The sequence below is a fragment of the Mya arenaria genome, chromosome 7 (genome assembly GCF_026914265.1).
Source record: "Mya arenaria isolate MELC-2E11 chromosome 7, ASM2691426v1".
Taxonomy (NCBI): domain Eukaryota; kingdom Metazoa; phylum Mollusca; class Bivalvia; order Myida; family Myidae; genus Mya; species Mya arenaria.
Genome location: NC_069128.1, coordinates 25,394,200 through 25,421,006, shown reverse-complemented (window position 1 = coordinate 25,421,006; position 26,807 = coordinate 25,394,200). Strand labels below are relative to the sequence as shown.

The 26,807-nt window shown below is 33.6% G+C and overlaps 1 protein-coding gene across 1 annotated transcript in view; it reads right to left on the bottom strand.

Moving 5' to 3' along the window:
- Positions 1-6,143: 6,143 nt before the first annotated feature.
- The window catches only part of LOC128241029 (A-kinase anchor protein 12-like), a 67,049-nt gene continuing 46,385 nt past the window's right edge, over positions 6,144-26,807 (bottom strand). Inside the window, exons 58-65 of the mRNA XM_052958013.1 lie at positions 25,911-25,962; positions 25,540-25,580; positions 24,320-24,371; positions 23,945-23,985; positions 21,039-21,129; positions 8,085-8,171; positions 7,175-7,367; positions 6,144-6,798 (exon numbers count right to left, since the gene is read on the bottom strand). Of these exons, the coding sequence (XP_052813973.1) occupies positions 6,665-6,798; positions 7,175-7,367; positions 8,085-8,171; positions 21,039-21,129; positions 23,945-23,985; positions 24,320-24,371; positions 25,540-25,580; positions 25,911-25,962 (691 nt within the window). The 3' untranslated portion in view covers positions 6,144-6,664. The remainder of the gene's footprint in view (positions 6,799-7,174; positions 7,368-8,084; positions 8,172-21,038; positions 21,130-23,944; positions 23,986-24,319; positions 24,372-25,539; positions 25,581-25,910; positions 25,963-26,807) is intronic.

Here is a 26,807-nt window from a genome sequence, read left to right as displayed (position 1 = left end):
CTGAGTTCAAGAACTAGGTCACGTAGTCAAATCATAAAAAACAAACATTGTTAAAACACTGTTGATGCCATATTTTCTACTTTATCTATATGAAACCTGGTCAGAATGTACTTATTTCAACAAGGTAAGGTTTGAAACTGGGTCATTCGTGATATTAAAAAAAATCATCCGTGATATTAAAAAAAAACTTGGTCACTAGGAAGGATCTAAGTAATATATTGTTTAATACCAGCAGGTATAAATGTTTTGATTACATACCTCATGATTATATCTGGATGTGAATAAGATGTGAAACCCAAATCTTTAGTCCTGTTTGGCACCATATAACCTGAATTGATATGCGGTAAAGCCCATATAACCAATTCACCATCTTACTTTAACTTATATGATCTTAAGTAGCTGAAATGAAGATGATCCTTTAAAATTGTGGTCTAAGGCTGGTAAGGAAGAGTTTTGACATATTTTAGGATTGGAATGGGTTACCTCGGCCAATTATACATAGTTATCTTTAATATATTTGGGGTTCTGTTGGATATCTTATTGGTAAGAAGTATTTGTATGTCATATGCAATGAGATATTCTATATTTGCAATGAGTTGACATTTATTCTAAATGTATTAATTGTGCAATTGACATTTTTTTACACGTTTTACATGGATTTCCAAGAATTCAATTTCTATTTTACGTTCACACTGTTTGAATGATATTTATTACAGCTAACCCGTGTGAATCTGCTAAAGTATATGCTTTCCTGTAACACTTATGGTTGAGACAGATACATGTAATGCACTTCATTCCATAAATGGAGAGGGCGTAATTGTGTGCGCGTGTTTTGTGAGAAAAACATATTGTATACTGTAAAATACCGTAAGCAATGTTTTATACATCATTGTATTGTTCATATGTTTGTATGTTCTAAGGTTAAATGATTGCCACTAGATTTAAGTAAAACCAGATTGGTCTAAATCATGCTTAATAGCTATACATGTTAAACGTATGTTTGAAAGATAATAATTATCACGTTCTTATGTAAGAATTATATCGCATTTCAGAACGTGTTGTATTTGTCTGTAATACATCTAATTGAATGAAATAATAAATCAAATGTGAAACTCGACCGTAGTATTAAATAATACTTTGCATCTAGACTGCATTGTATCGAATGCCTGTAGAAATAACAAGGTAAGTAATTGTATTTTATTATTTTTTGTAAAGCGCAAAATATATTTAACGAAAACGAAAACAATCACAAGATTGCTCTGAAAACCAAATATGCCTACAAAATGTGACCAGCAATTATGTTCCATTGTGTTAGAAATGTAGTTAAATGTAAGATTGATAAAAAAAGATAAAACTATGAAAGGACGGGACAAAATTGTCGCTATGATAAAATGGGGCGCTGGATTTCCGTTCAGTATGTAGATATAACTACAGTCTGTTTAAGATAAGTATTTAAGGACCATAGCATTTCAATGACACAGGGAAATAAGCGCAAGGTTGTCTTGCCGACGACTTTCCGAATACATTTATTTATCTGTACAGTAATTAAAATAAAGTATATGTTTTTGCGGTTATCAAAGATGAATTTTGATCCATTTTACTGTACTACTAATAAATTAATCAAATTACGCCTATTTATTTGTCGTAACGGAAGAAACACAGTTTGAAATAATCGTCCCGTATTTCTATGCTCAAACACTGGCTTTATATATTTTTAAAAGGAACGTGGAAGGTGTCCAATATCCCCACATGCTTATAGCGGCAATCTTTGACGTCTTCTTCTGTTCTGTTTGCTCCCACATAATGGAACATCACTGCAAGTACTTTGTTCTTGTCAGCTGTTATATAATCAAACGGTAAATACAGAATAGGTCCTTAAACAGCGAGACACGAACTAAATTGTGATAAACGGATTCATGATTGTACGGTAATATACGAACATAAAATAAATACTTAGAATAGAATAGCTGTTGAATTTCGGTATTCCTGTTTCGTTCATGATAAAATATAAACAACAACCTAAATTATGTCAAATTATGCGCGAAATGTTATGATGACAAGGTGTCAATTCGTGATAAATTCGAGTACTTTGAGCGCTTTGATTGAGAATGCGATAGAGGGATGAGATTCTCAACGAGTTGCGTAAGTCCCCAGTCGTGGATATTAGAACGGAAATATATAAGAAAGGGAAAAACGCTTTCCGTTTGAAGCATAAATAAATGTTGTTGTTTTTTACATAAGATATCTATGTTTATGTTTTTTCATAACTTTATCACTGAACGTACCTACTTTCACCTGCTGCTTCACTCTCCGTGCACAATATGACTTTCGGTGCACTTTCGATGAAACAAACTCGATATCACACTGAAACGTACAATGTGTTTTGTCTTATGTATTTAACGAAACGCATACACATACTATAACGTTCCAAAAACATTTATTGACGTCGCGTTGAATACTTTGAATTTCTGTTTTCACATACGCTTCAGTTTTATTATAATACCCCTTAAAAACTGAAAAAGTATACTAGAATTTTCCTTATTTATCCAAAGCTTGTGTCACACCTAACTCTTTACTTAACACATTAGACATTATGTTTCTAATTGTAAATATTACAACACATGGATTTTAAGCAGTGCAGGGTGATATATAGCTATCTGGTCTTCTGTCCGTTCATCCGTCTTTTTTCGGTTAATGTATAAAGAACGCTTCGGCTCAGAGATCTTAAATCTTCTAGGTAGGTATAACATGAACATGATATTATGTATTGTTTTGGATGTCAGAGGATCAAAGGTCAAGACCTAATTGACCTACATCGGTTAACAATCTTTATCTGAAGAACGCTTTGGCTCAGATACCTCAAATCACTTGGTAGTATGATTTGTCATGATAAGGAGATGAACAGAAATAATCTTGTTTTGGTGGATAAAAGGTCAAGTTGGTGGTGACCTTAAACTGATAATCGTTTTTCGATCAATATCTGAAGAACAGTATGGCCCATATACCTTAAACATTGTAGGTGAGTTGGTCATGACCAGCAGACGAACACTATAGTTTTTAGGTCAGTGATTGAAAGGTAAATGTTGTTGTAACCGTAAGCTTAAAATAAGCAGTTTCTCTCAATAATGGAAAAATTCTTTGGCCTGGATACCTTGAACTTGGTAGAAATCACTCAAACATGACCAGCCCCCTATTATGTTACCTTATTGTCAAAAAGTACTTGTTAAACCAAACACGACCAGCAGCCTATTTTGACCTCCTGTGTTCAAAGGTCAAGGTCGTGATAACCTTGAGCTTATAATCAGATTTCGTTCATTAGCTCAAGAATGCTTGAATCAAGGTACGTCAAACTTGGTATGGTGTTGAATTGCATTTACTTCCTTTGAGTCATGTTTCAAAAACATTCCATCAAAATAAGTCGTGTTATATTAACTCGTGAACAATTTACTCTTGTAAAATTAAACTTTCAAGCACAAATAGTGATGCCACTTAATTAAGCATTCATATGGGAGTGAAAATCAATGGCAAAGATATCAATACAAAAATGCCCTTAAAAATGTTTGGCTTTTTTCCATTCTTATATTTAAATATGTATGTGACACATCGTTTTTAAAGAACAATCATTTTGTAATGTTGGTATTTATAATTACTAAAAGGGTCCTTCCAGTGCCCGAATACACACTTTTAGTTATGTTCACATATTCGATATTTTGATGACCTGACTATCATAATAACCAATATGTTTACCTATGCCACTGTATAAATAGTCCACATCTAACTAATTGTTACAGGGTTTACTATTTTGCATGAAGGCTATTTCGTTCACTATGACCATAGTTTTAGACTTTATGTCTCTTGACCATGTCTATTTGACATAGGTTTTTAGCTCAAATGAGCGCGAATGTTACCCTCAATAAAATCTCGGACGAGTTTGATATTGGGTCATCTGGGGTTAACAACTAGGTCACCAGGTCAAATTAAAGGAAAAGCTTGTTAACACTATAGAGGTCACATTTATGAGTGTATCTTCTGGAAACTTGGTCTGAATGTTTATATTAACGATCTCTAGGTCCATTTTGAACCTGGGTCATGTGCGGTCAAAAACCAGGTCACCAGGTCAAACATAGGAAAAACTTGTTAGCACTCTAGAAGTCACGTTTATGACTGTATGTTCATGAAACTTATTCAGAATGTATATATTGATTAGTTCTAGGCCAAGTTTGAATCTTACTTATGTGCGGTCAAAAACTAGGTCATTAGGTCAAATCATAGGAAAATCTTGTTAGCACTCTAGAGGTCACATTTATGACTGTAGGTTCATGAAACTTATTTAGAATGTTTATATTAATTAGCTTGAGGCCAATTTCGAATCTGGGTCATGTGCGATCAAAAACTTGGTCACCAGGTCAAATTTAAGGAAAAGCTTGTTAACACTCTAGTGGTTACATTTATAACTGTATCTTCATGAAAATAGGTCAGAATGTTCATATAAATAATCTTTACGTCAAGTTTGAATCCGGGTCTTGTGTGGTCAAAAACTAGGTCATTAGGTCAAATCATAGGAAAAGCTTGTTGGCACTTAAGAGGTCACATTTATGCCTGTATGTTCATGAAACTTAGTCAAAATGTTTATATTGATTAGCTCTAGGCCAAGTTTGAATCTGGGTCATATGCGGTCAAAAACTAGGTCACCAGGTCAAATAATAGGAAATTCATGTTAACACTCTAGAGGCCACATTTATGACCATATGTTCATGGAACTTGATCAGAATGTTATTCTTGATGATCTTTAGGTAGAGTTTGAAACTGGGTATTCAGAGGTCAAAAACCAGGCCACTAGGTCAAATCATAGAAAAACTTTGTAAACACTGTAGAGGTTACATTCTCTCTTTAATCACCATGAAACTATGTCAGAATGTTTGTGTTTAATGAAATCTATGCAAGTTTGAAACTGTGTAACCTGAGTTCAAGAACTAGGTCACGTAGTCAAATCATAAAAAACAAACATTGTTAAAACACTGTTGATGCCATATTTTCTACTTTATCTATATGAAACCTGGTCAGAATGTACTTATTTCAACAAGGTAAGGTTTGAAACTGGGTCATTCGTGATATTAAAAAAAATCATCCGTGATATTAAAAAAAAACTTGGTCACTAGGAAGGATCTAAGTAATATATTGTTTAATACCAGCAGGTATAAATGTTTTGATTACATACCTCATGATTATATCTGGATGTGAATAAGATGTGAAACCCAAATCTTTAGTCCTGTTTGGCACCATATAACCTGAATTGATATGCGGTAAAGCCCATATAACCAATTCACCATCTTACTTTAACTTATATGATCTTAAGTAGCTGAAATGAAGATGATCCTTTAAAATTGTGGTCTAAGGCTGGTAAGGAAGAGTTTTGACATATTTTAGGATTGGAATGGGTTACCTCGGCCAATTATACATAGTTATCTTTAATATATTTGGGGTTCTGTTGGATATCTTATTGGTAAGAAGTATTTGTATGTCATATGCAATGAGATATTCTATATTTGCAATGAGTTGACATTTATTCTAAATGTATTAATTGTGCAATTGACATTTTTTTACACGTTTTACATGGATTTCCAAGAATTCAATTTCTATTTTACGTTCACACTGTTTGAATGATATTTATTACAGCTAACCCGTGTGAATCTGCTAAAGTATATGCTTTCCTGTAACACTTATGGTTGAGACAGATACATGTAATGCACTTCATTCCATAAATGGAGAGGGCGTAATTGTGTGCGCGTGTTTTGTGAGAAAAACATATTGTATACTGTAAAATACCGTAAGCAATGTTTTATACATCATTGTATTGTTCATATGTTTGTATGTTCTAAGGTTAAATGATTGCCACTAGATTTAAGTAAAACCAGATTGGTCTAAATCATGCTTAATAGCTATACATGTTAAACGTATGTTTGAAAGATAATAATTATCACGTTCTTATGTAAGAATTATATCGCATTTCAGAACGTGTTGTATTTGTCTGTAATACATCTAATTGAATGAAATAATAAATCAAATGTGAAACTCGACCGTAGTATTAAATAATACTTTGCATCTAGACTGCATTGTATCGAATGCCTGTAGAAATAACAAGGTAAGTAATTGTATTTTATTATTTTTTGTAAAGCGCAAAATATATTTAACGAAAACGAAAACAATCACAAGATTGCTCTGAAAACCAAATATGCCTACAAAATGTGACCAGCAATTATGTTCCATTGTGTTAGAAATGTAGTTAAATGTAAGATTGATAAAAAAAGATAAAACTATGAAAGGACGGGACAAAATTGTCGCTATGATAAAATGGGGCGCTGGATTTCCGTTCAGTATGTAGATATAACTACAGTCTGTTTAAGATAAGTATTTAAGGACCATAGCATTTCAATGACACAGGGAAATAAGCGCAAGGTTGTCTTGCCGACGACTTTCCGAATACATTTATTTATCTGTACAGTAATTAAAATAAAGTATATGTTTTTGCGGTTATCAAAGATGAATTTTGATCCATTTTACTGTACTACTAATAAATTAATCAAATTACGCCTATTTATTTGTCGTAACGGAAGAAACACAGTTTGAAATAATCGTCCCGTATTTCTATGCTCAAACACTGGCTTTATATATTTTTAAAAGGAACGTGGAAGGTGTCCAATATCCCCACATGCTTATAGCGGCAATCTTTGACGTCTTCTTCTGTTCTGTTTGCTCCCACATAATGGAACATCACTGCAAGTACTTTGTTCTTGTCAGCTGTTATATAATCAAACGGTAAATACAGAATAGGTCCTTAAACAGCGAGACACGAACTAAATTGTGATAAACGGATTCATGATTGTACGGTAATATACGAACATAAAATAAATACTTAGAATAGAATAGCTGTTGAATTTCGGTATTCCTGTTTCGTTCATGATACAATATAAACAACAACCTAAATTATGTCAATTTAATTGTCGCTAATAGGAAAATCGTCATTTCAAATATTTTACCGACAGAGTGAATGCCACGGGTTTTTTTTTTTTTTGTCAACAATATGAACGCCAAAGTCTATGAAACCAGTTTAAATATGACAAATTGCTTTCAGTTTATCACATATTTATATATTTCAAATATTCAAAATTATCACCTGCGAGAATGTTTGCCATATCTATAGCTGCCTGTGTGTCATCCTCAATACGTGTACATAATTGCCCAAACACCAGGACGATGTCGTCTTTTCCTGCATGTTGACCGTATTTTTGTACAGAGTCTTTGCTCAAGTTTTCCGTTACAAAGCTGATCAGACTTGTTGGCATATCAGTGATCCCGAGAAAAATTTTCTGTTACAAGTAAAAGAAGAATATATTTATGAATATAGTTATAACTAGTTGTACTTCTGCAAACTATTTGGAAAAACCCTTCTGAAGTTATGGGCCAAAATTGCTTCTCCACGTTTAGAATTGTGTACAACGGTTAGACCTGACATGTACTCTTAAACTTACAGCTCGGACGGGAACCAGTGACTTACATGTACAACGATTACTATTGTGGTAGTATGGGTAGCCGCTATCCTCTTTTGAATCAGGTTTTTGACGCGGCAAAAAGGGCCAATACCTTTGGAAGGGCTTTGAAAGTAAGCTGCAGAAATACATATAAATCGTGTTTCGCAGTATGTATTAAACCTGCTTTACCATGTGAAGGCCAACTAGATTGCTGTTTTTTATAAATGTTCGGTAAAATCTGTGTTTGTTTCCGTATCCAATTTGCCGTCATAATTAGCACAACAAGTTAATTTAATAGAACAAAGGAACTATTAAACTGTTATTTGTAAACATCTTACGTTGACAACAGTTGTTTTATATGCTAATTGTATGCAACATCGTATACAAGAACGCCTTGTTTATCTTGGCTAGATAACAACTCAAGCACATTTTTAAACTCAACGAGACTCACACAACAAAACACACAAAATCTGTAAAATTGATAAATTAGAAATCAATTAACTGCACATTAATGAAAAAATGAATGTTTGTACATTCTTTTTGATGCATGCATACCTTATTCGATACAAGTTTTTGTAACTGCTTCAGTGTATGATTGTCCAACAGATTTGCCGATGGAACATCTTCGTGAGTTTTTTTTTCCTTTGAAATTGTACAATAGATAAGTAATATGATTGTTGATGTTCGATACAGAAGGTTACATAATTGTATCTGCTCTGAACCCTTAGTGTCTACATGTTGTTTGTTTGTAAGATTGTGGCAATAACAAATAACGTCTAATATATATCCTTGCTAAAACAACAAACGCTACAAGGGATTTAAGGGAAATGTTTACCGTTTGAAACGTTTCTAAGTAATAGTTAAATGACATAAGGTAGAATTTTATTAATAATGCAAGCCCTTCTTTGTCATTTAGATTTTACATTAGGTCATGTAACTTACTTTGACTACAACCTCATTGGCTGACACATTGTCAAGGCAATATATCTGACATAAGGAGTGTTTATCGACTGAGTGTCAGTAGGCGGGCCTTTAAACACCCGCGAAAATTGAAATTCTTAATGATTAAGCTTAGTACGCAATGATTGCCTATCTGCAATTTAATTGTCTGAAAATATAGGTTGTATTCTGAATTGACTACGACTCTATCATTCATTTTATATGCACGCTCAGTGTTCTGGCCACCAGTCTTCAGCTGGCCTAAACAAGACATCATGAAAACAATCTGGTCTAAAGATAATATATTAAACATAAAAGTACGTAAGTCTATGACAGCTATCGATATTGGTGGCTTGTAACCGCGACTTAGATTTTAGAAAAAACTGTATACGTCATATCGTGAATCGTTGATGTGAAAACAATAAAGATAGAACAACACGGATCGTATTCGTCATTACGGAAATCCTTTCGTACAGAACTTGGTAGCAGATAGTCAGCGCTTTATACAGCATAGTTTGTGATTTTCTATTACAGTAATTCGGACACTGTTTTCGGATATTGGCATCCAAAGGAACGAAGATGTTTATTGAAGAGAAAGAGATAATTGAGTGCAATGTTGCAATGACTAAGTGTAAGTCGGCATTTTCTTAAGGTATAAACGGTATTTTAAGAGCACTTAAGGATGAAGACTTTGACAAGAAAGAAATTCGTCATTTACAAGTACAGTTAGAAGTGACACAAATCAAGCCCATTGCAATAATGGAACGATTGTTTAGGTGTTACACCGTGGCTGGTGATAGTGATAATGCACAAAAAACGACAGTTGTGATGGAAAGTTTAGACATGACATGTGGTTAGACGAATACAAAGGTATTTTACGCTATTCTTAAATTTAAACATTAAATTCTTCTCATCTAAGTTGAGAGGCTTGAAAGAAAGAAAGGCGGCAAGAAATCTCAGAGTTCATGTTATTTGAAAGAACTTGACAGATATCCCCTATGAAAGATGAAAACGAAAAGCACATTGCGAAATTTGCAGATATTTTGGATATTGTGATGATCATCCTCAAAGGAGCAGAAAGAGAGGACGATTGAAGTAATGGTGTGTTACATTTGACGCTGCAAAAGAAAATGCCAGAAACATTGCTAAACAAGATACATAGGTGGATATACGAGTCAATTTAAGAAGAATCAATTGAAACATTAACCCTATGGCTGAATAAAGAATCAGTCTACTTCACGATTGCAAGTGAAACTGTACGATGGCTTTCTCAAAAATAAAAGCTGAACAAATTTGAAAGGGTGTATCATTCAAACAATAAAGCTTTAACAAAGAAGCGGTTTAAAATGTGTCAAGGCGAACAAGCAACTCATTTAAAGATCTGCCGGAGAGTATATGTTGTCAACAATTAAAGGAATTAGGACGGGTTAATTTGTGTTTAGGCAGTAATCACTTTGCTACGTTATGCAGATGCACCAAGATATGTGGCATTAACGACTGTAAGAAAACGCACCATCAATTGATGCGCAAAATGAAGTTTAATCCTAAAGCGACAGATATGAAAAAAGTAACTTCAAACACAGAATGTACAGAGAACAGCATAGCACTAAGAACAGTTTCAGTGATATTATGCAGCTATAATAAAGAAAATACGGGCCAATGCATTGTTAGATGATGGCAGTACAACAGCATACATTAAAACCAACACTTCTTCAGAACTTGGCGTTACTGGAAATTTGCAGAAAAGAAGTGTAAATATACTCAATAGCAGACATGACACTTTTAAATAAATAACAGTACAGTTTGAGCTTCAATTTTAAAGGGGCATTATTAGAGCGCCAATGACAATGGGTTAAACTTTGTAGGATGTGCTCATGAACTGAAGGACTTTTATAATCAGTTAGACAAACAGAAGATTGCCAGAAAAGGATAAAATAATGAATCAATGGTAAAGAGAGCGAAGAATGGTATTTACCATATAGTTGTTAAAGCTGAAATTACAGACGAAGAACTAATGACAGCGTTTGTTGGAGCTGGGTATTTTGTTTACATTCGTCTGTTTGCTTACCAAAGTTTTAAACCAGTAGATGATACCGTTTTGTCACCAAACCATTTCTTGCATGGGCAACCTGGTGAAAAGTTTTCACCAGATGTTGTGGACTATACACGTTTTGATTAAAGGAGAAAATGGTGATGCTTACAAGAACTTGAGGCTGTTCTGGGGAAGATGGATAAATGAGTATTTGCCAGTGCATGTTGGTCGAATACAATGACGTCTAGAGAGACTTCAAAGTAGGAGACGTAGTTTTAATCATGGATACTCCCTTTCCATGAGGCTTATGAATGCTGGGACGCGTTACTGAGGTTCTCGTCAGTTGCGATGGTCATATTAGAATGGCAGAGGTGCAGGTCAAAATAACATTCAGATGACCTATCACGCGTTTGTGTTTACTCAAGAAACAAATTACTAACTTCATACCGATTATGTGCAATGTTAAAAAGTTGTTCGCTAAAACATTACAACAACCATTTAAGTTTGATAACAGTAAATAGAAAATTTAACGTGTTAAGTGCATAACATGCAATTAACTAATAATGCACTGTGATGATCCTTGTGCATTTCTGTGACCATGAGTTCACAATAATGAGCAATTTAAGGACTAAAAGAATGCACTGTTTTAAAAGTATAATAATCATCGTGTACTCTATGAACACAAGCTCACAATCAAGTTAGGAGAATGTTATAGATCAGTTCATAAATACAACAGTATAAACTTTATGCCTTCCACCAGGAGATGACAACACAGAGAAGACAACTTCAGATGTATGTATTTTTTATGTTAATATTAATTATTAATAACATGAATCATTGTTTTTTCTTAAGGGTTTAAGATTTATATAAACAAACGAAAATCGAAACGTGCCTATAATGAGTAAAGACAACCTGATATTGCAATTCATTGATGAGTGACATTTAATTGAATATGCGTTGTGTAAAATACATATCAAAATATGTATGTATTACAGTCCAGTCTGATCGTGACAAAATTTTACCAAATTGTGCACTTTGGGTTAAAGTAATGAAACGTTGCCTGATGACACATATTCAAGTTAAGGTTAAAGACAGCTCAGGACCCATCTAAATTTAGTCCAAGATGACAGCCAAAATCCAAAATGGCCGCCATTATCCTTCATGTTATAAAGAGGAATTGTCATTAATAAATAATTGTAATATTACCTCAGTAAATACATTATTTATTTTGACTTTACTTTTTTGGTAAAATATAACGAAGAAACAATACAACCGTCAAAGCTTTTTTATAACATAAGCGTTTTCGTTGCCATGGCAACTGCACTTACTTTTCTGGTTTTGTAAACATGTAGAGCATATGTGTTGTCAATATCCTTTTAAGTATTTGTTTTAGATAATAATAATAAAACGATTCTAATAGCAACAAAAAGCTTCTTTCATTTCATGCTTATAATCATTTTTTTACGAAATGACTACACATAATAATGGAGTGACAATCAGGACAACATTGGCCGTTGTAAGGAGTAGGTGAAAAGCAATTTTATATATCAACATGTTCGGCAGTATGTTGTATGGAAGTAATAGCATAAATTTCAAACGTGTGGTGTGGATCGATAAATCCAAGATGGCGTCAAAAATGGCTGCATGAAGTTTCAAATAAGGGAAATCGTAATGATTAAATATGGCACATTTCTTGACTTTTTCATTCGTTTGGTTCACTCGGAAGGTTTTAGCGCATGACGATATTTTTTTCAATAGTTTACGTTGTAAGGTTTATCATTTGAAAGAAGATTTTAGCAAATATAGATTGTATCTTTACTTTTAATAATGTTATTTTTGTTTATTCTCAGAGTTAGAACAATGATGCTTTTCATTTTGAAAATCTATGATCATACAGTTATAAACCTTTTTATTTGCTGAGACACACTGTGTGGGATTTTTATAGTTACAAACAATAACTGCATCATATCATTGAAAAGTTTTTGCATAAGGTACTCTGAATTGTACTCCTTCATCTTCGGAGTTGTGAACCCTAATATTTTTTTCCGTATTATTTTTGTATTTGTTTTATTCTCTCAAGTTTCCTCAAGTTACATTGATAAGATTTTCCATTTACGTTTTTACTTTATTCGGGATTGATGGGATAAGAGTGAGGTTGTTCAAACACACCAGTCTAAGTTCCCGGTAAGTTTACATACAACTGGCCGTTCCATGGCAGTACCTAACAATCCTTGATAAACACCCATTGCTGTATTAATTATAAATATAGTGTGTTGGTTTTGTTAATGTTATTATGTCCCTTCTATGTTCTTATAAAATTATATGATAATACATACAAAAGATATATTTATTGTTAAAACTTATGAATCATTTTATATTCATTATAATTATATTGTTTTGAAAATGTTTATTTGTATGTATATTTAATACCCTATTAAATTACTATCTGGGAGTTGAGCTAGTGAAGGGTCCCGAACCCTTGTTACACCATCTCGCTCCAAAGGACCAAAAAGAGGTTTAAAGTCTTGCATTGGTTTAGTTATTACAGGTTGTAATTGAGATTAAAAACTAAAAAGAGTTATATGTCTAGTTTTCCTTTTCCTAAAGATTAAAAACACACACTTCCGTCCACACCTCAAGCCCGAAGAGCCCCGGTTACAGTTTTTTTCTGTTCTATGTAATTGGCGTTGACCCTGTGCCATTGAACGGGGTTAATTTCGATTACTGGACATGTTTCTGTTGTTTCTCAAATAAATTTAGAAAAAGATGAATATTCACATTGATTCGGTACTTAAAATTTACATTCAACATTGACTACTATAAGGTCAGAGTAATGGTCATTTTAAGGTCAGAGTATGAAATTACCCCACATTTTTCCAATAGCATTTTTTTTCTTTTATAGTATATCTTTTTTTTGTCAAGAAGTTGTGATTTGAAAATAGTATTTTTCTTCAATTAAAATAATATTTATGGTTAAGTTTTAGATCTTCTTTCAAAATCAAACGTTTCATAGCATAGAAACATGCCAAAGGAGGTCTCAACGTTGCTATTGCTGTAAGTATTATGGAAAATTGTGTTAATGTCGATTTAAAATATATTTAAATATATGACAGATATCTTTTTCATAGTGTCTTCATGTTAACATGAATAACTAATCGCTTCAATATGAAGGTCAAGGTCAATATAAAAACAGGAAAACAACTGATTAGTTTTAGTTTATTTGCTTACACAAGTGTTTGTAGAAACTTGCAATTTATAATATTCTCTATCTTTTTCTATATTCAGTTACTTTTCAATGAAATGTTTTTATAATTTTAAGAAAACAACTAAGTGTTATCCAAATGATTCCTACCTAAGGCGATCGCAAAGTGCTGTTTCCAAGAGGTTTAAATACCTGTTTGACTCTAAAATATAGTGTTCCGTTTATAAAACAAGATTTAACCTCAGGGGCCAATTTACCCCTGTGAGAAAATTAACCCAAGGAGCAAATATGCGCATCTGAACGCAAATAACAACTGGGAAACTTGCCCAAGTCTGAAGGTGGAAAGATTATATACCTGGTATTTCATGACATATAAGCACAACAATTGATGTTGTGGTATTTAGTTTAATTTGGAAGGGCTTTACAGTTCAGAAGTGAGATGGCTGTTAATACAACTTTTTTTCTGTTAAATGTTTTTGAATTTTTTCGGAAGACAGTTTCTACAAAGGACTGAAATGTGTGAAATATCATGTCATTTTTTTTCTTTAAATATTTTGTTTTAAGTTTAACTGTATGGTCTTTCTTAGAGACTCATATGCTATCAAAATGGAATGCTTAACTCCAAAATACATTTACGAGGGTTGTCCGGAAAGTTTTGAGACTGTGTCTATATTTCAAAATGTTTTAAATATAAATCAACAAACAATACACAGCTGTGTATATATACTATTCACGAGTTTCCTTTTGAAAAATAAAAATAAATAATATCAAATTAAGGAAGGAAATGGTTGTCAAGACAACCCATCTAGCGCTTCACGGAGCACTTTGAAATTGACGTTTTCTGAAAATTGTTTACAATTCATATATACTACTCCGTCTGAATAATAGACATCAAAACGTCACGTAAAAACATATGACAACAGTATAACGTCAGCTGCATCACTAAGCAAATTATTGACGCAATCTAACAGTAGACATGGTTGTAACGATCAGCGGAAGTAGAGAGGTATTTCGAAGATGTCAGAAAAAAACAATGTTAACGTCACGCACGGAGCAGCGCGCTATGATCAAACACTGTGTTCGCGGCGGAATAACTCCTACAAATACCTATACGTTTCTAACACGGGATAAATCAAAGCCAACATGTTCAAGGGCTTTGGTATTTCGTTGTTATGGACGTTTCAGTGACGAGCATGGAAATGTGTGCGTTTAGAAGCGGAGCGGCAGACCGTCAGTCGTGAGTGAAATTGACGTAAATTCAGTGCAGGACATGTTACAAGAAGACTGGCGGAGGACAGTGAGGGAAATTGACGAATTCGTTCAGCTAAAAAGAACACTTGTTCATAATATCATAAAAGAGTGGTACGGACAGATATTCAAGCAATGAGTTGATTTTCACCGTAAGTGTGTACGTGCAGAAGGAGCGTATTTTGAAAAACTGTAAATGACGTGATACAATGTCAGACAACGAAGTGCTCCGTGGCTTGTAACCTGTACTTTTTGTAATGTTTGTTGTATACGTTCACTTCGTAGTATATTGTTGAAACTTTCAGGATTTGTTTATACGAGATACAATTGACAGCTGATAAAATTTTAATTGCATCCTATGAGTGGTAATTTTTTTATGAATGCAGTCTCAAAACTTTCCGGACAACCCTCGTAATTATGAAAGCTATCACACTCCTGTTTCAGCTGATACTTAAAACGTTATCAACTTTAAACACATTCTTGATTCCTTTTTCGAATGAAATATGAGGTATTAGAACTATAAGAATATTAGAAATATTAGAATATGGGTGCATTTTTTTTATTATTTTTTTTGACACTATAACTTTTATATTTTTACTTTTCTTAAATTACTGCAACATTATATTGCTCAGTGAATAAGAGTTATATTAAATACAGATATTGATATTTTACGTATATAATACCATGTGAAGGCGTCCAAAAAATACCCCAGGTGCATATTTGCCCATGTTGCATTAACACATATATCTTTATAAATATAAGATATAACTGTTCCATGATGCACTTAAGCTTTTAAAAATCAAGTTCAAAATAATTTGAATGTCAAAAAGCAAATATGGCCGATATCAACAGCGTTATTACTTATTTCTTCATTTTATTTCATAAAGTCTTGACATTTATTAATTAATAAATATTCTTAACTATATTTCCTCTTTTTTGTAACATAAAAACAAGTATTCAATAAAATGGCCTTACTTTCGCACATGCAGTGATTAACAAGCTTCATACAAAATATTTGTGTGAGTTTTCTGTAGTCCTATCCAGCCGAAGGAATTTTATTCATTGTTTTCCAACTGAATGTGTTATTATTCTTGTTCCAAACAACCCCAAAACAATATCTTTCCCAGGTCAAAAAGTATTTAGAAAGCCAAAAAGTGTTTCTATAAGTCACCTGAATGGGTCCCTAGAAGCCCTCTGTATCCATATTGTGGTTACAGTCAATATATATGCAAAAAGCTACAGAAACATGCTCAGTAGCAAAAAGTTTAAACATAAACCCGGTTTAGTGGCAATGGGCAAACGCCAAAGACATAGAACACAAAATCACAAACAAGAAATATAGAACAGCACAAAACTCTACCAACAGCACAGTGCATAAATACTATATATATATATATATATATATATATATATATATATATATATATATATATATATATATATATATATATATATATATATATATATATATATATAAATAATTGGTATGTTTATCAAGAATTGTTAGGTACCGCCTTGGAACGGTCAGTAAAATGTAAATTTACTGGGGGTTTAAACGAGTTTTATGTGCACAACCTCACTCTTATCCCAACAATCCCGAATAAAGTAAAAACGGCAATGGTAATCTTATCAAAGCATACATTAACGCCCAAAACGGCATAAACCTGGTTCGCTTATGGATGCTAAGTCATCATCATGATTGATATGTTAATTTGATCTCTAATGACAAAGTAGAATGTTCAATGCACACATATAACAAATGCTGATACTAATATCCAAGCAAACAAGAACGAGCCGGGGTTTACAAAAGTTAAGTCAGAGCTCAAATAACCACATTTTGAATACCATTTACCCAAATCCACCACCATAGACTGATTGTTCTCAGTTACAGTGTGTGTCCAAAAACCCGTTTTGTCAGTGCATATTGTGCCAAACTAACAACGAAGAGGCTTTGAAGCTCTATCAAGTGCCAAATAAACACTAGTTTTGCTACACCATTTTTTGTGACCATTAAGTGTAAAAAAATCCTATATAGGTTTTCAAGTCAATTTAGTGCCTATTTAATCCAAAACTACTTCAAAAAGTTTATCTATGTCAAACATACCACAGGAGGGCTCTTCTTCACCCATTTCATATCCAAATAAACACAAATGCAGTCCATCATGTGTCATGCAAACACCAAAGCAGCATTATAAACGGTATTGCTAACCACAGAAGGCTTTTACACAAACCCTTCTAGCGTCTGCAAATTCCTTAAGTGATCACAGTAAAACAAAATCATATATAATTAAATCTAAGAGGTTCTATACTTAAGTCAGTCCAGTTCTCAATCGTTTTAATTTGGACTACAGTAAAGCACATTCAGAGCAAAACAAGGACATGTGTGGCTCCACAGTTCCGAATTGACAACAGTTGCGCAACAATGAAACAGATTCAGAGCAAAATTAACTGTGTTATTCTCCTAAAGCCTTTTCAGTGCTAAATGGACTACATGTGTCAACCAGAAACCCAATTTGAAGCAAAATAAGCCCATGCTCTTATTAAGCGTACTCAGTAACAAATAAATCACATATTAAGACCAAAACCATACTAATAATATCTGTCATGTGTTCCCGTTCCGGATAGAAAAATCCGACCCGAGGGCACCTGCGTTGCCAGGTAACGAGGCTTGCCAAGTTACCGGCTACGCAGCGTGCCCGAGGGTCAGATTTTTCTATCCGGAACGGACACACATGATATATATTTTTCTATCATACCTTTAATAACATTTTTTGTAAAGAAAATCCATAAGAAATCGCGTTTTTGTACATTTCACCAAAAAGCGCGCGATGATGTTTACTGACGTCATGACGCGCAGTAATTTGTATTCACTGCATACGTCAATAAGTTCCTTCTATATCACGTATTTTAAGGGTTATTTTGTTTTGTTTTTAAGGAATATTTTTGTAAAGTTAATGTTAATGGAACTCATCAATTGAAATCTCATAACTATGGTTACATTTAGTGTTTGATAAAAGAAATTGGAAGTATTCCGTCACATGTCGTGACTCATCTGGCATGGGGGGATGCCAGATGGACTTTTCCTGCACGGCTGACGTCACCGGAAATGCCTATCCGGTGTGCTAGAAATATGCAGCTCCAATTAATCCTACTCAGTGCCAAGCAGACTTCATGTTGGCAACCATGAAGCCAGTTTAAAGCTCAAATTAAGCCTAATATGTGCCCAAAAACATTTGGGGAACTACAAGCCCATTCAGAGCTGAATAATTATATGTACATTTCTAAAAAACCTAATCAGTTCTAAAAGCGCTACATTTTGACAGTCATATACCCCATTTAGATCCAAAGAAAACATTCTAAACTTTTATTAAGCATAATCAGTCCCAAATAACACAGTTTGTCAACCATAAAGCCCATTCAGAGCCCAACAAACCCATAAACAGCTCTTATTAATTCTCATGAATGACAAATAGACCATTGGCAACAACCATAAAGATCACTCAGAGTAAAACTAAAACATGCACAGCTCTAATTAAGCATATCCGTGTCAAATATGCCATTCATAGCGCTTTTTCAAGCCAAGGAAACATATATGCTGCTCTAATTAAGACTTAAAGATCACATCATTTTTACCCCATTCAGTGCCAAACAAAACTTTGTGCAGCTCTCATTTCCATACTCAGTGCTATGTTTTTCAGATTGTGGCAACCATAAAGCCCATTCAAATCCAAACAAGCTTATGGGCAGCTGTTATTAAGCATTTTCAGTGCCTATTATACAACATGTAGGCAATTAAGCCCATTCAGAGCCAAAGTAACCCATGTCCTTTCGCATTAGGCCTTTTCATAGCCAAATAATACACATTTGGCAACCCTGAAGCCCATTCAAAGCCAACCAAACTAATATGCATCTCTATAATAAAGGCAACTTATCAATGCCACATTGTGGCCATATTAGATTTGGTTGACATATTGGACATACCCTTACCATAACACTAGTAGTTTACTATATAATTTTAACAATTCCAAAACAAGTAAGCATATTATAATAGAAAATATTCAATTTATGCCATTCCATATTGGATAAACAAACATTGCACTATCATCAAAAACTTAAAAACTATACACGTCAGGAAATATCAAATGTTGTGGCATTTTCGTTCCTTTCGACCCTGAAATGACATTAACCTTGTCTTTGAAGTAGTCAACACAGCATGTAAATTTAAGGTACATTGGGAACAAGAGCAATATACATTTAAATTAACAGTCTTATCTATTTAAATGTGTGCCATATTTAGAGATAGAAAATACTCAATTAGATAATCATGGTGGCCATCATGAACGCCATCTGGTATTTCTTGTTTATCATCATACATAGGTAACATACAATTAAATTTAAAAATGTCTGCAACACATTAAATGGAACGTTTCGTCGTAAGCATCATAGAGTCTCAGGATAATTGTTTGTTTCAGTGTAAGATCGTTATACATTGCACAGAGTGAGCACTAAAATTTACCTTTCACGATTGGAGTTGCCACGAGTGAAATATTCACTTTTGGTGTTCACGAGGTAAAATATATAGGGATATTTGCCGTTAAAACCGGTATATTTATCATTTTCAAGGATATTATGATTGCTAGGGCGACACAAAAGTTTGTTTCGAGGCATTCAAAGTAAAGGAACAAAAGAAAAAAAAACAAAAAACATTATCCTTAAAAATAAATCTCCTATCAATGTTAAAACTAGAAAGATACATTTACATATAAAACTATTATACATTTTGTTAATAAATGCATTCGTTAATAATCGTTTGCACACACTTTTTTGTTGCAGCAGCACAAATTGGCATAATCCTACGATCGATGGTATGTATTCATCCAATTGTCGAAAAATATGGCGGATTTAATCATGTCGCCTTCTTATTCCCACTTAGCAATATTTTTACGCGACAACGTCCGACAACGCACGTTTGACGGAAGAACGCTTCGTGGATTTTGTGTAGAATACTAGCGGACAATCATTCTTGCGTTGACGGTATTTGTTCTAACAAGCAACTATTCTAACGTCTAACGTGAGCTGGCTGCGTTGATGGTGAAACGTATCTCCGGTTAAATGTAGATTTATTTGAGTGTACGAATTTCATGACAGTGACTAAGGATATGTTTACTAGTCGGCGTAACAGGTTAACAGTACTTTGTAAGATACCCGGGTTGTTATGGAATAGTAATGGGCAATCATGGAATTGTTATGGGCAGTAACCGCTTAGGCTAACACGATTATTGTTGACTGAAGGCATTCTTATGATATCGTTAGAATTGACGCAAAGATGACATGGTGCCAGCAATAATTGACCGTTAGGAGTTGATTAGAAAGTGTTATGATTAAGGATTGATATAATTATTGTGCAATACCCGATATTGTTTTCTCTCGTAACTAGTCCATATAAGCAGCCGCTTCAGAGTCTTTGGCGATTTTTATTTTGGCGACTCTACGCGTCCTTATCCCACTTGTTGTTTTCCTAGCCAAGAATGACAGATCCCAGCGCTAAGTAAATTAAGCGGAAAGATAAGGGCACCTGCTAGATAGTTCCAAAATGGCGATGCTTTGTTGATAGAAGTCGATCTAAATGAGTATTTCTTAAAACACATAAGTGTATTAGGAGAAAGTATTGGCTAAAAATAATTCATGTGTAACTTTTGTGTTTTAATTAACAATGCAGTGATAAATATTGTGTAGTTACAGTTGAAGAATAAATTTTACATTGGTTTGAACAGTGAACTTGTGGCGTTTAGGGAACACAATAAGTATCTAAATGTTAAAAATAGTTTTCTAAACGCGCATTATTGTGGTTATCTCGTAACATAACGGCTGTATTAACAGCAGGAGCGTCAGGCGCACGCAGACATTCTTCGAATGTAAGGAGCTATACTACTGTGAACGTACCGAAACTTAACTAACATTTGACACATATATCGTCAAAATGTTGTTTTCCTTCTTCAAAAGTTTAAACAATTATCTAAGTTTGTTTTACCATAATACAATATTAAGTAATTTACAAATTTATCAGAACAATAAAGCAGGATCTTACCTTGAAAAATGCAAATATTGACCTCAAAGATTGAGATAGTTTTTCTCTAATTCCCCCTTGCTTTTCCGCTTTTGCTGAAGCCTGCTCGTTTCTTTTAAAAGCAAAAAATCACTTTTGAATATTTGATAAATACCAGATAATTTCTTCCAGAGCACTGATTTACATTTGCTATATAAGTAAATGATAGTTCAATTGTAAATAAGGAATATAATGAACATAAATGTAAACATTGGATGCCCACTTAGTCAATATCAATATGGTATGATTTGAATAAGTATATGTGTAGGGAAGGAAGCTTTTAGACATTATACCGAAACACAACAAGCTTAAATCATGAAACGAACTGCAAACGCTATTCGTTAACTGGTATTTGGTATTTTATCTCATATGCTTTCAATGTAAAAGCGTATAACTTGATCATTTGGCTATTAAAGTCGACGCTAAAACTTATAAACCACCATCAGGAAGGAAAAAAAACTGTTCTATAGGAAATTGATTTACATCGACATCGATTCGTTCAGACATCAATGCATCAAATGCATTTCTTCATATACTGTGGAAAAATATTCAAGTCAGCGTACATGTATAGTTGCCAGGACGCACAAGACTTTTGTGCAATTCCACGAAACAAAACATCAGTAACGTTAATTAGAAATAGCGCGAAATAAACTCACAAACGCAAACGAAATGTATCAAACAAATTATACTGACGTGAATAAAATTAGTACAATCAGAGCAGAATTGAGTCATGTGGTCGTTATCAAAAGAGTCTGTCTAAGATCACTAAAGTCTTCTGGGTGATACAAATGAGGTTATATAACCATTACATTCACCTCCAAAGCAACACACATGAGATTTCAGTGACCTCTTCATTGGAAAGATCGAAACAATCGGGACAATATTACATCACAAACACAATCTGTTTCTGATCTGGATAAAAATGAAACCGGCTATGCAGGGAAACGAAGTGAAACAAATAATTAAAAAGTCAGCAAACTACACGTAGATCAAATTTCGACATGGTTATTTAAGAATGCCTCGATGCATTTACACCTTTGATGACAACTATTTTAAATTCATCTGTAGACGCTGCTGATGTACCTAAAGTCATTCAAAGGTTTAGGCGAATTAGACCTTTTCTAATGAACTAAAGAAATAGGCTAGTGTACAATCTACCGTTTCTATCCAAGATCTAAGAAAAAACTGTAGTTTTTCGAATTCCAATATATCTGAAAAACAATGACCTTCATGAAATCAATCAAACTTCTTATTGAAAGCTCCAATCTTCAGAAACGGTCGTACAAAATTAAGTCTGAAACGTCATTCTCCAATCGTGGGATATGAATAATGTGACAATACTTGTGATGCTTCAACTCTCTACAGCATTTGGTACAGCGGGAAGCTGCTTATTCATCGCCTTTAACGTCACTTTGGTTACTCCGACAAACCTCTCTCACGGATGACATGATAGCTCAGCGCCCGCTTTCAGACACTATGCAAAGACGGCGAGCCAACATAACCATTGCTTATGAATAACAATGTAAACAAAGGTTCTTTCCTGGGCCAAACATCTACACTATGTACACAAAACCTGTTGAAACTATCTTCAAAATGCACGGACTTAACAATAATTTTTATGCTGGAACTGATAAAACAGAATTTATCTTATTTTAATCTGCAAACAATCCTCAATCAGTTTGCAATGTATCTTTGTCAGTTGTTAATTATAAAATAAAGCAATCTTCTAGCGTTAGACACCTCAGTGGACTCGGAGGATGATAAAAACATGTGAACAGTGTATGTTGAAAGACAATACCTCTCCACGAATGCAACCACATATCTTGTTTACTCTTCCGTCACAGCACGTATGGGCTATTGTTAAGTTCTTTCATATGGAATACCCAAAGTTTCAATGAACAAACTACAAAATGAGCAAAACAAATCAACTCTTTAACACTTGTGGTGCCAAAAAGTCGAACGCAACGATATGGTGATAAGAACCTCCAGACAGCAGCTATAAGGTTGTGGTATAAAGAACTGTAAAACATTGATAAGTTCCAAAAAGGCAGCCGAAACTTATTATACTAAAGTATATGGGATCTCAATACTAAAGTTTAAATTTATTTATTTTACAACAATTGTAAAACAAGTTATAATAAATCTATCACTCTCTTTGGCACGACGCTACGAGAGAGTGTTGTCTTGTGTTGTGGGGGAACCGGAGTACTCGAAGAAGACCCACTTGGCCGGCTTTGAGATCACAAACCAACCTCACATACACCCAGGCCGTGAATCGAACCCGGGTCGCATGGGTCAGAAGGAATACATGTTTTATAACATATTCTTTGTAATAAATTGTTTCCTTTTTAAATTAAAATTAGGCATTGGAAATTTATTTTAAGCATATTATTATTATATTATAATGAAGGTAAATTTGATTTTATTTTATGTTGAATTGTTTATCAATAATGTGATACGTAGTTCGTAAAGCGAATTTGGACGTGTATTGTTATGTATAGTGAGCGCTATAAAATCTGGTATTAATATATTAAAAAATTAAAAATAATATAAATAATAATAATAGTAATCAGTAAGCGGTTCCAATTTAAAATGATACCAAATTCACTTTCGGTCACCCCGGGGTTTTAAATTTAACATTATTACCAATGGCTTGATGCAATAAAAAGCTAATTTGTACATTGGATGCATTAACTGTACCATGAAAAGGCATTGACTTATAAGACGCTAAACAATATACCTTTTGCATATAGTTTATGCATGGGCAAAACACCCAGGGAATTGCAATGAATACGCTGTATACTAGGGCATAAATATAAGCAACGTAACAATTTACGAAAGGAATATCGAACCAAAATAAAATAAGAGGAACCTATAAACAAACTTACGATTCCTGTAGTTTTGCTTCCTCGTTATCATCCAAAGTACTCTAAAACAAAACAAACAAAAAACATACCTGTAAGTATTTCCCTAAAATTAATTACCAAATAAATTAATATTCATTTATGTAAAACAATAACAGAACGGTTCGGTTTGTTATCTGTAAGTCTTAAGAGGTTGTAGAGTAATTGCAATTATGATTTTTCCACTGAAACATGTCTTATGTATGGTGATTTGTGACAATTTGCCGAACAAAATATTCTAAAAAATGCATTTAATCGAAGGTGCATATTGCGCAATGAGACAATTGACAACGTTATGATATTGCTTATTATTATACAATATCGAGCCATTTATAAATTGGCAAGAACAATAAAACTTACCGAGGATTTTATGTGCCCCTTCTCTTCTTCTTTTGGTGAACCGTGCACTGGTCTTTTAAAGGGAACAGATTACTTTTAAATATCGAACCAATACTATTTTGCAAAATTCTGCCACAATACTGATTTCAATATTCTGTACGTGGAAAGTATAGTCTATTTCTATCAGTTCATATGTAATTATGGTATAGTATGTACAAGAGAGTGAACTTTGAATTCACGGTATCTCAATATCACTTTGAAAACATATGAAAGGATTTTCATGAGTGAAGAAGGAAACATGTGAATAGTATACCGAATAAAGAAAAGCAAGCTCTTTGTGTATCAAAGGTTTCAAATTAGGTCATTTTATGAACACAAAAACAAGCTGCAACAACATTCATTATTTACTATAACATATTTGACGCAACACTGGAACAACCATAGTACTCAAAAGCAGAGTCGACCAATACGTGTTTCTGCCGTTTTGATTGCCTACTAAACTCGCCAAATACGGGATCATATGAATGGACCATTTTCATTGTCTGTAGAAACTAGCTCTGATACGAGAATGCTAAAAATTATTTAATTTGGCAGCCACTTTGTTTTTCGTTTTGACCGACTGTTTGAAAATGTTGTGCCTTGTGCAAAACAAATTTGGAAATATTAGCCTATTACATTCTTCAACCGAATTGTTACGACAGTTGTGTTTAACCTGTTAGTGGATTTTATGACAATTATTTATTTTTATAACCGACAAATTGGATGACAAAGTTGATTATCTTCATTCGGTGCACAAGCTCGTTTCTAAAACATATCGTACAAACATATAACAATCAGTATTAATACTCTTCGAATCGAGGACGTTTTTTCACCTCAAACTGTGAACCAGGAAACATGGGCGCACCTGACAGTACGGTCTTTGAATGAGTAAGTGATGCCCTTTTAAACAATATCAACTTCACATTCAGTCACCCCGGCATTAAAATTTAAAATAATTACCAATGGCTTGATGCAATAAAAAGCTAATTTGTACATTGGATGCATTAACTGTACCATGAAAAGGCATTGACTTATAAGACGCTAAACAATATACCTTTTGCATATAGTTTATGCATGGGCAAAACACCCAGGGAACTGCAATGAATACGCTGTATACTAGGGCATAAATATAAGCAACGTAACAATTTACGAAAGGAATATCGAACCAAAATAAAATAAGAGGAACCTATAAACAAACTTACGATTCCTGTAGTTTTGCTTCCTCGTTATCATCCAAAGTACTCTAAAACAAAACAAACAAAAAACATACCTGTAAGTATTTCCTTAAAATTACCAAATAAATTAATATTCATTTATGTAAAACAATAACGGAACGGTTCGGTTTGTTATCTATAAGGCTTAAGAGGTTGTAGAGTAATTGCAATTATGATTTTTCCACTGAAACATGTCTTATGTATGGTGATTTGTGACAATTTGCCGAACAAAATATTCTAAAAAATGCATTTAATCGAAGGTGCATATTGCGCAATGAGACAATTGACAACGTTATGAGATTGCTTATTATTATACAATATCGAGCCATTTATAAATTGGCAAGAACAATAAAACTTACCGAGGATTTTATGTGCCCCTTCTCTTCTTCTTTTGGTGAACCGTGCACTGGTCTTTTAAAGGGAACAGATTACTTTTAAATATCGAACCAATACTATTTTGCAAAATTCTGCCACAATACTGATTTCAATATTCTGTACGTGGAAAGTATAGTCTATTTCTATCAGTTCATATGTAATTATGGTATAGTATGTACAAGAGAGTGAACTTTGAATTCACGGTATCTCAATATCACTTTGAAAACATATGAAAGGATTTTCATGAGTGAAGAAGGAAACATGTGAATAGTATACCGAATAAAGAAAAGCAAGCTCTTTGTGTATCAAAGGTTTCAAATTAGGTCATTTTATGAACACAAAAACAAGCTGCAACAACATTCATTATTTACTATAACATATTTGACGCAACACTGGAACAACCAAAGTACTCAAAAGCAAAGTCGACCAATACGTGTTTCTGATGTTTTGATTGCCTATTAAACTCGCCAAATACGGGATCATATGAATGGACCATTTTCATTGGCTGTAGAAACTAGCTCTGATACGAGAATGCTAAAAATTATTTAATTTGGCAGCCACTTTGTTTTTCGTTTTGACCGACTGTTTGAAAATGTTGTGCCTTGTGCAAAACAAATTTGGAAATATTAGCCTATTACATTCTTCAACCGAATTGTTACGACACTTGTGTTTAACCTGTTAGTGGATTTTATGACAATTATTTATTTTTATAACCGACAAATTGGATGACAAAGTTGATTATCTTCATTCGGTGCACAAGGTCGTTTCTAAAACATATCGTACAAACATATAACAATCAGTATTAATACTCTTCGAATCGAGGACGTTTTTCACATCAAACTGTGAACCAGGAAACATGGGCGCACCTGACAGTACTGTCT